At 51.9% G+C, this 12,219-nt stretch overlaps 1 protein-coding gene across 1 annotated transcript in view; it reads left to right on the forward strand.

Annotated features, from left to right (window-relative positions):
• FOXK1 (forkhead box K1) overlaps positions 1 to 12,219 on the forward strand; it is an 88,176-nt gene that overhangs the window by 57,578 nt on the left and 18,379 nt on the right. The window contains exon 2 of the mRNA XM_015133208.3: positions 2,536 to 2,721. Coding sequence (XP_014988694.2) covers positions 2,536 to 2,721 — 186 coding nt within the window. The remainder of the gene's footprint in view (positions 1 to 2,535; positions 2,722 to 12,219) is intronic.

The following is a 12,219-nucleotide window of genomic DNA, read 5'->3' on the forward strand; positions in this document are numbered from 1 at the left end:
TCCCAGCTACTTGGGAGGCTGAGGCAGGAGAATCGATTGAATCCAGGAGGCGGAGGTTGCGGTGAGCTGAGATTGCGCCATTGCACTGCAGTCTGGGCAACAAGAATCAAACTCCGCCTCAAAAAGAAAAACAAAAAAAAGAAAATGGGTGATGCGGCCAGGCACGGTGGCTCATGCCTATAATCCCAGCACTTTGGGAAGCCGAGGTGGGTGGGTCATATGAGGTCAGGAGTTCGAGATCAGCCTGGCCAACATGGTGAAACCCTGTCTCTACTAAAAATACAAAATTAGCCGGGCGTGGTGGCACGGGCCTATAATCCTACTCGGGAGGCTGAGACAGGAGAATTCCTTGAACCCAGGAGGTGGAGGTTGCAGTGAGCCGAGATTGCGCCATTGTATTCCAGCCTAGATGACAGAGCAAGACTCTGTCTTCAAAAAAAAGAGAGAAAAAAGAAAGAAAATGGGTGATGGACCTTTCTAGTCAAAATACTGATGCAGGAAATCTCCATTGGGCTGGACTGAAGAAAGTGTAAAGGACATCAGACGTTCCTCTCAATGTGACTTAAGAGGACAAAATTGTGGAGTATTTTCAAATGGCCTCGGGCTGCCCTTCTGAACCTTGGGGGTGCCTGACCACCCACCCTTATCCCCCAAGATTCACTCGCTGGGCCATGCCTCCCAGACAGCATCTCATCCTGGGAACAGTCTCAGAGTCCCCTTTGTGTTTGGAAATAGAAACCTGGTGCCCACAGGCCCGATGGTGCCTGGTGCTGAACGATGCGGTCCGGCCTCCTTGGGGAGGCCCAGCCTTCTCTGCCCAGTATCTCGGGGAGAATCAGGACTGGCCCAGTTGAGCCAGTTTAAGTGCCTGATTTTCTCTCTTCGATGTGGGCAGCCTGGCTAGCAGAGCTATGGGAGGAGCTGCACATTTGTAATGCTGAGTCACTTCCTTTGAAGCGGGTCCCTGGGAAGAAGACTGACGCAAGAGGACCCCCTGCCGACAGCCAGGCACCCTTCGTCACCCTCTGACCCGCTCCTCAGTCCTATCTTTCAAAAACGCTTTGACGAAGAGCAAAGGGGCTTTCAAATGAAAGAGGGGTGTTTGCGCACGTCCAGGCAAGGTTTTAGGTAGATTTACTGTTTAAACACTGCCGCAGATGTAGTCAGGCATAGACCCAGCAGTCTGGTGCTTGGAGACTTCATGCAGGTTCCACTACAAGAGACCTTAGCGTCTCTCAAGTGTTGAGTCACTTCGCCTGTTCTGAATGCCTTCTGGAACTCTGAAAAGTGCATTATCACCAGTGGCTTCTCTACATTCTTCTAACCCCCCTCCCACATTTTTAAAGGAGAGCCTTTTCCAAACAGCTGCGCAGGCGGCCAGCTTATCTCCGTGTGGGCAGGCTGCTGCTTTACATTGCTTTTGTTTTTGTTTTTGTTTTGTTTTGTTTTTAACTGAGTCCTGCAGTTAGCAAGTTGATAGTTGCTGCCTCATCAGTTTAGAAATTGAAAGGGCAGCCAGATCAGTAATGCTCAGCTTTGTAAACGGTGGCAGTTTCTTCAAGCCAGGTGAACCTTGGATGCTGTTCACGGCACCCCGGTGTTGACTCTGAGGCTTGCGGCTGGCTTTGTTTGCATTTGGTTGTCTCCAGTAGAAAAACCGAGGCTCATGGTTTTAAGCCCGGAACTGATGGTGAAGCCGGTCCGTTAAGCTCTGGGTGGATAATGCACGCTCTCTGCGACTCCCGCCTGCCCGAGCAGGGTTGGAATTGCTCCTGCTGTCAGATCTTCTAGGCAGTGGCAGAGAATCATCTTGAAAATGTCTGCATAGGTGGCTGCCGTGCTGTTTCAGTCTTCCACTATCTCCTTTGAGAGGTGGCAGATCCCACCTGGGTGCCACGGCAGTTGCCCTGGCAGACAGGAAATAGCCGTGTCTGTCTGGAGCCTGCGTGGGAGATGGCATGAGTGGCACTTGTCTGGGGATATTTATATCTCTTCTGTCTCACGCACAGTGAAAGACAACTGACGGCCGGGCACAGTGGCTCTTGCCTGTAATCCCAGCACTTTGGGAGGCCGAGGCAGGCGGATCACCTGAGGTCAGGAGTTCAAGACCAGCCTGACCAACATGGTGAAACCCCGTCTCTACTAAAAATGCAAAAACTTAGCCAGGCGTGGTGGCGGGTGCTCATAATCCCAGCTACTCAGGAGGCTGAGACAGGAGAATTGCTTGAACCTGGGAGACCGAGGTTGCAGTGAGCTGAGATCACGCCACTGCACTCCAGCCTGGGTGACAGAGCAAGACTCCCTCTCAAAAAATAAAATAAAATAAAATAAAAAATAGAAAGACAACCGACGTCGAAATAAGCCTAAGTCTCAGTTCCTAAATGTCTTCATAAAAGCATCGAAACTGCTCTCTGGGGCCCAGGTTTGAGAGTTAGGGTCTGGTTACGTTGACACATGGACATGCACCTTCCCTGGATGTTGGCGTCTTCTGGAGTCTCCTCCTGCACCTCACACCTGCTCCTCCTCCCGTTGCAGGTGTACCTTCCGGTTTCCCAGCACAGCCATCAAGATCCAGTTCACGTCGCTCTACCACAAAGAAGAGGCCCCGGCCTCCCCGCTCCGGCCGCTGTACCCACAGATCTCCCCTCTGAAGATCCACATCCCGGAGCCGGACCTCCGGAGCATGGTCAGCCCCGTCCCCTCCCCGACTGGCACCATCAGGTAAGCAGCCCCCCAGCCTGCCCTTGGGCCCCCAGGAGAGAGGGAGATGGTGCGAGCATGCCTGTCGCATGCAGCACTGGGGTCCAAATCTCTCTGGAAAATTGCACGTGTATGGAAACACAGAAAGTGGTGTATGTGCATCTGGGACCTGGCTGAAATCTCTGTGAATTCTCTTACAAAGGGAAGAATCACTGCCTGGTCATCACTTTTCCCACTGGAAGTTTTACAAATTAGGGCTTGTTAAAGCAAGCACAGGTTTTTTTTGTTGTCTTTTGTTTGTTTTGTTTTTTTTAAAGGACATTAGAAATGGTGTTTTTGTTTGTTTGTTTTGAGACAGTTTTCGCTCTGTCACCCAGGCTGGAGTGCAGTGGCGCGATCTCGGCTCACTGCAACCTCCACCTCCCAGGTTCAAGCCATTCTCCTGCCCCAGCCTCCCAAGTAGCTGGGATGACAGGTGCCTGCTACCACGCCTGGCTAATTTTTTTGTATTTTTAGTAGAGACAGGGTTTCACGATGTTGGCCATGCTAGTCTTGAACTCCCGACCTCAAATGATCTGCCTGCCTTGGCCTCCCAAAGTGCTGGGATTACAGGCGTGAGCCACCGCGCCTGGCTGAAAATGTTTTAAAGTAATATTTGTCTACCAGGATTTGGTGAACTTTGTTTCTTGAAGCTTCATTTGTGAAAATTCTCTATGACCTTTTAGAAATTAATCTAGATTTTGAAGAAGTTCTTCAAACTTCCTCATCTCTGGTGTGTTATACAATGATAAACTCCTGAGTAGGGGTTGCAGGGTGAAAAGTGTAAACAGAGCTCTGTGTAGGGAGTGCCAGTGAGCCCTGGACTGAGTTACACACGAACCTCAGGCGGCAGCCAGGATGCGTGGCACACAGCCCTGGCCCTGGTCCTGTCATACAAGGATGCAAAAACAGACGTGTGCTTGAGGCTGGAGGGTTCATACGTTCTTTAATGATTTACCTCTTCATCGCGGACATTTCCTAAACATGGCTGGCTTTTCTCTCTCCCAACTGTACCTCTGTGGCCCTGAAGACGTGTGGCCGCGCACAGTTTGGTGCCGGAGCTGTGACTCCTCCGCAGCACCAGCAGTTTCCGCGTCGCTTGTGCGTCACCAGCAAAGGTCAGCCCAGTGGAAAAAGCAGATCGAATCTTAGGACTGTTGTGAACATGGTGTTGACCTTACCTATACCCTGAAAGGGGCTCAGGGGCCCTCGGGGACATCTGTGAGGCACATTCTGGGCATGCTGGTCTGTTGGAGCGAGTGCCGTGGCAATCCTGGGCCAGCCACGTCAGTCCCTCCCTGCTGACCTGCGCACTCTGCTGAGCCCCGGCTGTACCTTTGCTTTCTTTTTTCTTTTTTTCCCCTTGCAGCTGTAGGAGAAGAGAGGGCTGTTGTTTGTTTTTCAGAGACAGCGTCTCACTCTGTCTCCCAGGCTGGAGTGCAGTGGCGCAATCATAGTTTGCTGCAGCCTCCAGCTCCTGAGCTCAAGCGATCCCCCCACCTCGGCCTCCCAAGTCGCTGGGAGCACAGGCATGCACTACCACACCCAGCTAATTTTCTTATCTTTTGTACAGACAGGGTCTTGCTATGTTGCCCAAGCTGTCTGGAACCCCTGGGCTCAAGAGATCCTCCCTCCTCCACCTCCCAAAGTGCTGGGGTTACAGGTGTGAGTCAACACAACCAGCCCATACGTGGCCTGCACCTTTTCAGGGTCCACAGATAGAATTACACACTGGCTTCTCTTGGAACAGAGCCATCAGGGGCACAGCTCCTCTACCCTGCTTTGCTGACAAGTTACCAGTGGCCTCCTACAAGTTACAAGGTGGGAATCATCTCCATTTGAGTTGCCTGGAGTCGGCCTCCTTTTTTCCAGAGCCAGTGGGTGGGCGAGTCTCTCATGGAGAGAGAAGTTCAGGGACAGTGCTGCTGCGGAAAGGCGAGGCCCTGGGCTCAGGCCGGGCATGGTCGCGTGTGTGACTCTTTGCGGTCACTTCAGCCCCCACCTTCCTGGGCCTGGTTCCCGCCTGCGGAGCCAGTGCTGTGACGTCATGACCCTCTGGGATGATGATGATGGTGAATCCTAAGTGACTGAAAGCCTGGTATGTGCCCGCCTGGCCCTGTGCTGAGCAGTGCACATGCAGTATTTTGTTTAGTTCATACAGCTTTATGAGAGAATGTTCTGGAAGTAGACAGTGATGATAGTTATTCAATTTTGTGAATATCCTAAAAGTCACTTTAAAGGGTGACTTGACTGGGCGCGGTGGCTCACACCTGTAATCCCAGCACTGTGGGAGGCCAAGGCGGGCAGATCACTTGAGGCCAGGAGTTCGAGACCAGCCTGAGCAACATGGTGAAACCCCGTCTCTACTACAAATACAAAAATCAGCTGGGCATGGTGCCACACACCTGTAATCCCAGCTACTTGGGAGGCAGAGGCAGGAGAATGGCTTGAACCCAGGAGGCAGAGGTTGCAGTGAGCTGAGATTGCACGACTGCCCTCCAGCCTGGGCGACAGAGCGAGACTCCATCTCTAAGTAAATGAATAAATGGTGAATTGAATGTTACGGGAATTGTATCTGAAGGAAGCAGTTGAGCACCGCATATATCCTTAAGTCTTTACCTAATACCACCTTAAAGGCACTGTAGAAACGGTGGCCAAGACCAGCTCATGTGCTGCTGGGAGCTCACCCCAGAAGAGGCTGCTCCTGCTGCTTTTGGGGTGGGCAGCAAAGGCCTCAGGTCCAGAGAGAAGCAGGCCAGGCAGCGATCCGGGGCTCCTGGGGAAGTGCTAGGCCAGCGCCCCTGCCTTAGCCTGGCAGTGGGTTATTAATCAGCAGGTTGTAATCCAGCTAAAGAGAAGCTTTATTTTATTTTATTTTTATTTTATTTTTATTTTATTTTTTGAGACAGAGTCTTGCTCTGTCACCTAGGCTCTGTCACCTAGGCTGGAGTGCAGTGGTGTGATCTCGGCTCACTGCAACCTCCACCTCCCTGGTTCAAGCAATTCCCCTGCCTCAGCCTCGAGAGTAGGTGGGATTACAGGCACACGCCACCAAGCCCAGCTAATTTTTTTTTGTATTTTTAGTGGAGACGGAGTTTCACCATATTGAAAGAAAGAAAAATGTTTTGGTTTGCTCCGGGAGGGGGCTTAAAAAAATAAAACTATTTCCCAGTGTTAATCCAAATTTGCACATTAAAGTCGCATTTGTATGACAAGAGAGGTCGTGGTTTGCAAAGGAGTTAATAAGCGATACCTGTTTTTTAAACTAGGGCAGAGAAAATACTGTTTATTTTATCTTAGCTTCAGGGGGTACATATGCATGTTTGTGACATGGGTATATTACATACTGTTGGGGATTGGGCTTCTAGGGTGCCTATTACCCAAAGGGTGAATGCGTACCCCCTAGGTCATCTTTCACCCCTCGCCCTCTCCCGCCTCCCTGCTTTGGAGTCCCAGTTTCTTGTTTCCATCTTCCTCTTCCTGGGTACCCAGCATTCAGCCCCTGCTTATAAGCAAGAACAGGCGCTGTGCGGTATTGTTTCTGATTGAGTTCACTTGGGACAAGGGCCTCCAGCTCCCTCGCGTTGCTGCCCAGGCCAAGATTTCGTTCTTTTTTATAGCTGGGAGTGAAGAAATTTCGTACTGAGCACCTGAAGCTCTTGCGGCTGGAGCTGTTCTGAGAAGCTGGGTGGCGGCCTCCTGTGACCGCCAGTCCCCATGGGCGATGCGAGCAGCTCCCTGGGCCTGCACCCGCCCTGATCTTGCTGCGGGAGCCGGGAAGGTGGGGGGCCACCCCGTTCCCCTCCTTCCGCCCAGTCCTGTTCTTTGAAACCGCCCTGTGCAAAGACCGGATTCCCGTTAGGGGGAATTCTGTGCGGAGAAAGTAGTAAGTTAGGGACTGGCTGTCTGGCTTTTTGGCCTTCCATTGTTACAATAAAAGCCTCTCTGTTTACATCCGTTTATCTTAGCACCGTGGAATTCAATTGAGTGTTTAGAAACCTCAGAGGCCCTTGAGGTTTTGCCTGCCAAGATACTTTTCAGTTTGAGTTTCTGCTGTAGGGTGGAGCCGGCGTGTTTACAAACACTCCCTGCCCTTCCCTGCCCCCTCCCCACTCTCCTCTCTGGCTGGCTCCCTAACAGATCCGGGGGTGGGAGCGGGGCCAGGCCTGGAGAGCTGGCTGCCTGCAAGGCTGTCCCCTCCCGGTGCCGCCCCGCCCCCGCGGTGCCTGCCTTCCTAATTTGGTGTGCATTCGCCTCGCCAGTCCTCATTGGCCGTGGAGTGGCTGCCTTGGTGTAGGCCGGGCTCGCCCAGAGCCCCTCATTCCCAGGAGTCGGGAGTGGCTTGGGAGCGGCTTTTTCCTGGGGGGCCTCCCTGATCAGCTGCCCCCGCCCCCGCCCCCCGCCCCACCCTCCCTCCTTCCTTTCCGTTCCTCCTGCTTTGCTCTCGAAGGCCCTTGCTCCTTTTCCCAGGATGGGTGGGTGTGTGGGTGTGGGTGTGTGGTTTTGTGTGTACGTGTGTGTTCTTTTCTGATTTATTTTTTTCTGCCCTGAAGTACTCCACCCAGAAAATGAATGAACTCTCTTTGAAATAAATTCTGCTATCTTTAGCAGAAGTTTGACCTTTCTTTCCTTTTTGCTAAGAAGAGTTTTTACAGGCCAGGCAGGGTGGCTCAGGCCTGTAATCCCAGCACTTTGGGAGGCCGAGGCAGGCAGATCACCTGAGGTCAGGAGTTCGAGACCAGCCTGGGGTCAACATGGTGAAACCCTGTCTCTACTAAAAATACAAAAATTAGCCAGGTGTGTGATCCAAGCTACCTGGGAGGCTGAGACGGGAGAATTGCTTGCACCTAGGAGGCAGAGGTTGCAGTGAACCAAGGTCGCACCACTGCGCTCCAGACTGGGTGGCAGAGCGAGCATGCATCTCAAAAAAAAAAAAAAAAAAGTGTTTTTAGGAAGGAATTGAAGTATTTAAGGAAAGAATTAAAGTAGTTAATCATTTTCTAGGTTCTACCAAACAGACACCAGTCTAAAAAGTGTTCCTTAGAGGGAGAGTTTGAAGAAAACTGCTGAAATTCAGTGAAAGGACATTGCACAGAGAGGGACTGTTTCTGCTCGTGAGGGCAGTACTTCAGGAGCTGTTTCTCTTAAGGCTTTTCCTGATGTCTCCAACGTGGAGATCAAAAATGAAAGTAAGTTGTACAATTCGGCGAAGGTCAGCAGTATGTAAATATACAGTAGAAATGCAGCAACTGACTTCAGAAATCTTTCCGTTTTAATCATGATCTTTACACAGTTCTGCCTTACTACTAGATACCATTCAGTCCTAACTTGGTTTATGTTGTTTTGTAAAGTTAGAGGTCTTTTGTGTTTGGAGTTATTGGATCTACGTTAGAAATACTCTCCTTTTTCTGACAAACTTTGGTTCCCTCCTGCAGGGTGATTCATCTGTTTCAAAGTTTCTGGTTGGCTGGGCGTAGTGGCTCACGCCTGGAATCCCAGCACTTTGGGAGGCTGAGGCAGGAGGATTGCTTGAGGCCAAGAGTTCCAGACAAGTCTGGGCAACATAGTGAGACCCTATCTCTAAAAAAAAAAATTTCTTTTAATTAGCCAGGTGCAGTGGCTCACGCCTATAGACCCAGCTACTCGGGAGGCTGAGGCAGGAGGATCACTTGAGCCCAGCAGTTGGAGGCTGCAGCAAACTATGATGTCACCGCTGCACTCCAACCTGGGCAACAGAGCAAGACCCTGTCTCAAAAAAATAATAATTAAAAAACACCAGTTTGTGGCTGCAGCCTTCCCTGTGTTTTCAGCAGGTCTGCAGGAGGATTGTGGTGTGAAGGTGTGAGTCACCCCTAGCGGGAATCCTGCGTGGCTGATCCGGGCTGGCTGTGCCAGCATTTGCAAATCTAACGAGGGTCCCTCTTCCCTTGTCTCCCTGTCCCTGTCCCCGTAGGCTCTGCTGCCCCTCCCCAGCCCACCCCACCCTCTTACGTCTTTTCCCAGCTGAGAACTCTGGGGAAGTAACTGTTGCTTCCTCCACAGGGGAAGGTTGGGACTTCCTGTCTTCCTTTAATTTTTCCCTCCTGCCTAGATCCCTTCGAGGGGTGACTTTGGTGCTAAAGTGTTGGGAGTTCGGAATGAAGCTTGGTGGGGACGTCCTTGTGTTTGTCCCAATCTGTTGAAAGGACATCCCCACCCCCGCCTTTCCTGCAATCTCAGGGAGGGCCCTAGCGCCCGCCTAGCGGCTTGTGTGGAGTAGGTCTGTTGCACAGCTTCTGTGCAGGCACGTGACGCACGAGGACAGCCCTTCCCGGGTTCCACGAGCCTCGGGGGAAGCAGGAGGCGCCTGCAGACGTGGAGCTGACCCCAGAACCTGCCTAGCTGCAGGGCCGCCTCTCAAGCACCCACACAGCTCTGTGAGGTCTATGCCTCACATGAGAGCAGCTCCTGTTCAGGCCACCATGCTGGCTGTTCTCACCGGGGCAAAATGCACTTCAGAAACAAGTTAATTTTATTTTTAAAATTATTATTTTTAATGGTGGTTCCAATTTGGGTTTGGGGGGTTGATTTTGTTTCTCTTTGTTTGTTTTTTGAGACAGGGTCTCTCACTCAGTTGCCCAGGCTGGAGTGCAGTGGCACAGTCACAGCTCATTGCAACCTCGACCTCCCGGGCTCAAGCCATCCTCCCACTTCAGCCTCCTGAGTAGATGGGACTACGGGCACCCACCACCACACACAACCCAGCTCATTTTTTATTTTTGTTGAGATGCTGTCTTGCTTTGTTGCCCAGGCTGATCCTGAACTCTTGGCCTCAAGCAGTCTTCCCACCTTGACCTCCCAAAGTGCCAAGATTACGAGCATGGACCTGTTTTGTTGTTATTGTTTTGTTTTGTTTTGAAGCAGAGTCTTGTTCTGCCACCCAGGCTGGAGTGCAGTGCTGCGGTCATGGCTCGCTGCAGCCTCGACCTCCTGGACTCAAGTGATCCTCCCACCTCAGCCGTGACTACGGGAGTGATCCACTAGTTAATTTTTAAAAATAGCTTCCCAGCATTTTACAATGTCAGATTTATCTTAAAGGAACACATTCTTTAAGATCGTTCTAGGAATTCGCCTCTGAAAATTTTCTTTCCCTATTTATTTATTTTTTCAGATTACGAAGAGACTATCTATCTATCTATCTGACTATCTATCTGCATCTTACAAAATGCAAACACTTCAGAAAGTGAGAATCCCCCCACAAGACACTCTCCAGAGCTGAGCCCTTCTGTCTTCTGTCTCTGAGTCGTATTTGTACGTGACTGTCTCTTGGTTTTTCCATGGTAGATATTACACATGAGCTTCCTATATGGAAATTAAGGATTTAGCTTCCTCCCTCCCCATCCCAGTAAAGTTACATCACCATGTTTGGTTTACCTAGTGTTAGCATTTTCTGTATTAGAACTGTGTAGTGATTGTAACACTTAGCCATTTCCTTCCTTGTACTTTTGGCTTATTTCCGTCACACTCCCCCCGCTCTTGGAGTTAATAATGGCCCTTTCTCCCTTTACTGTGAAGGCCTTCCTCTGGGGCCCCTCTGACCACAGGATCATCTTCTCCATCATCCTGGGAATCCCCTCGGGAGGTGGTGGTGGAGAGAGGGCTGTTTCCTGACTCCCACGTCTTCCTCTTTCCTGATTGGTTCCTTTGTTTTACTAGAGTACATCCTCCAGTCGCTTCCTGGGAAAGGGCACAGGAGAGAGACTTTGCATTTATTTACTTATTTAAGAGACAAGGTCTCACTTTGTTGCCCAGGCTGGTACTTCTAGGCTCAAGCGAGCCTCCTGCCTCAGCATCCCGAGTAGCAGGGACTACAGGTGTGCACCACCACGCCCGGCTAATTTTTGTATTTTTTGTAGAGATGGGGTTTTGCCGCGTTGCCCAGCCTGGTCTTGAACTCCTGTGCTCAAGTGATCTGCCTACCTCAGCCTCCCAAAGTGCCGGGATTACAGGTGTGAGCCACCTCACCTGGACCCCTGGTTCCTGTCCACACTTTTGGGACTGGCTGTGCCTGCAGGCCTCTGAGCTGAGTCTCTCATGCCTCTCCATTCCTTTCTGCCTCTACTTTCCGGGAGATTTTCTCCAGTCTCTCCTTCCACCCTTTCTTGGATTTGTATTTCTCCTCTTTTGAATTCTTATTTTTTGAGAGTATGTTCTTGCTCTGCAGGTGTGCTTTGCGTGCTGCTCTCACTGTCTTACAGAGATGGCGTCGTTACCTCCCTAGGGACGGGAACCACGTCTCGTCTCCTCCCGGGCTCCCATAGGTTGCCCTGGGTCCCTCTTCTCTTCTCTTTTGCACCATGTCCCACCTGTTAGAAGCTTCGTCAATCCACAGATGTGCCTTGGCCGGCTGTTCTGTTTAACAGCGAGGTCCTAAAAACCCTCTTAGAGTGGCTAGTGTTGGAGCAGGGGCTGGGACAGGGACCCCGAGCATTCTCCTCTGCAGGGAGGTTCCCCCAGGAGGCTTCAGGTGCTGCCTTGGGACATAAAGGACATCGCAGACCCCTGCGGCCTTCTTGCCCCTCCACTGCCCACAAGGCTCCGTCCCAGCCCCTTCCTCCAGCCCCTCCAGACGGGTCCCATCTGTGTCTCTAGGGCTTCAGGAGGGATCAGGTCCCTTCTGACAGAGCACTGCCCTCTCTGGGCCTGCCAGAAGCGATAACGGTCCCAACCCCAGGCCTCTCAGAGTGGCCTCCACCTCAGCGTAGAGCCAAGGGCATTGAGGGTGGACTGGAAGGACCACAGCCCTGTGCCCCAGGGAAGGCTTGTGTTGGGCTCTGGGGACAGAGCCCACCAGCTGGCAGCTCCAGAGGTGGCTTTAGGTCTGTCGTTGGATTTGCCTTTCTCAGCGTGACTTCTCATGATAACGCAACCCAGCGACCCGTGTGTCCCACAGCCCATCCATTCCTTTCCAGTCTCCCTGCACTGGCGTGTCCTGGGTGGTCCCAGAGGCGCCTTCTAGGCCCGGTCCCTGGGCGTGGTGGAGGCTGCACGTGGTGGGCCAACACAGGGCTGTCCCCACGAGCCCGGCTCCGGGAGTCCCCCATGCAGGATCCTCCGGCTCTCTCATCTGAGGCAGAAATGTGACTTGGGAATTGTCCTCCCTATAAAGGAAGCAAAATCGGGGCCTAGGGGTGAGCTGCTTACTGTGCTTCTTCCCACTCTCAGCCTCCAATCGGGGGCACAGGCATTTGATTCCCGCGACATCTGTGGGCTGTCGCTGTCCAACCTCTGCGTCCCACACCCAGGCAGCTAGGGACTGGGGGTGCCTGACTGAGGCCTGGGGTACTTACCCCAGAAGGAGTGATTCCCTGTTTCCTAGAATTGAGCTGGGGGTCCCTGTCGGGGAGCAGTGGGGTCCCCTCAACTTTCTGCTCTCTCTCATTCCCGCAGGAGGAAACGTGTGCATGTGTATGCCGTCATTTTCAGCATTCTTTTTTTTTT

This window comes from Macaca mulatta, chromosome 3, assembly GCF_049350105.2.
Source record: "Macaca mulatta isolate MMU2019108-1 chromosome 3, T2T-MMU8v2.0, whole genome shotgun sequence".
Classification (NCBI taxonomy): Eukaryota; Metazoa; Chordata; class Mammalia; order Primates; family Cercopithecidae; genus Macaca; species Macaca mulatta.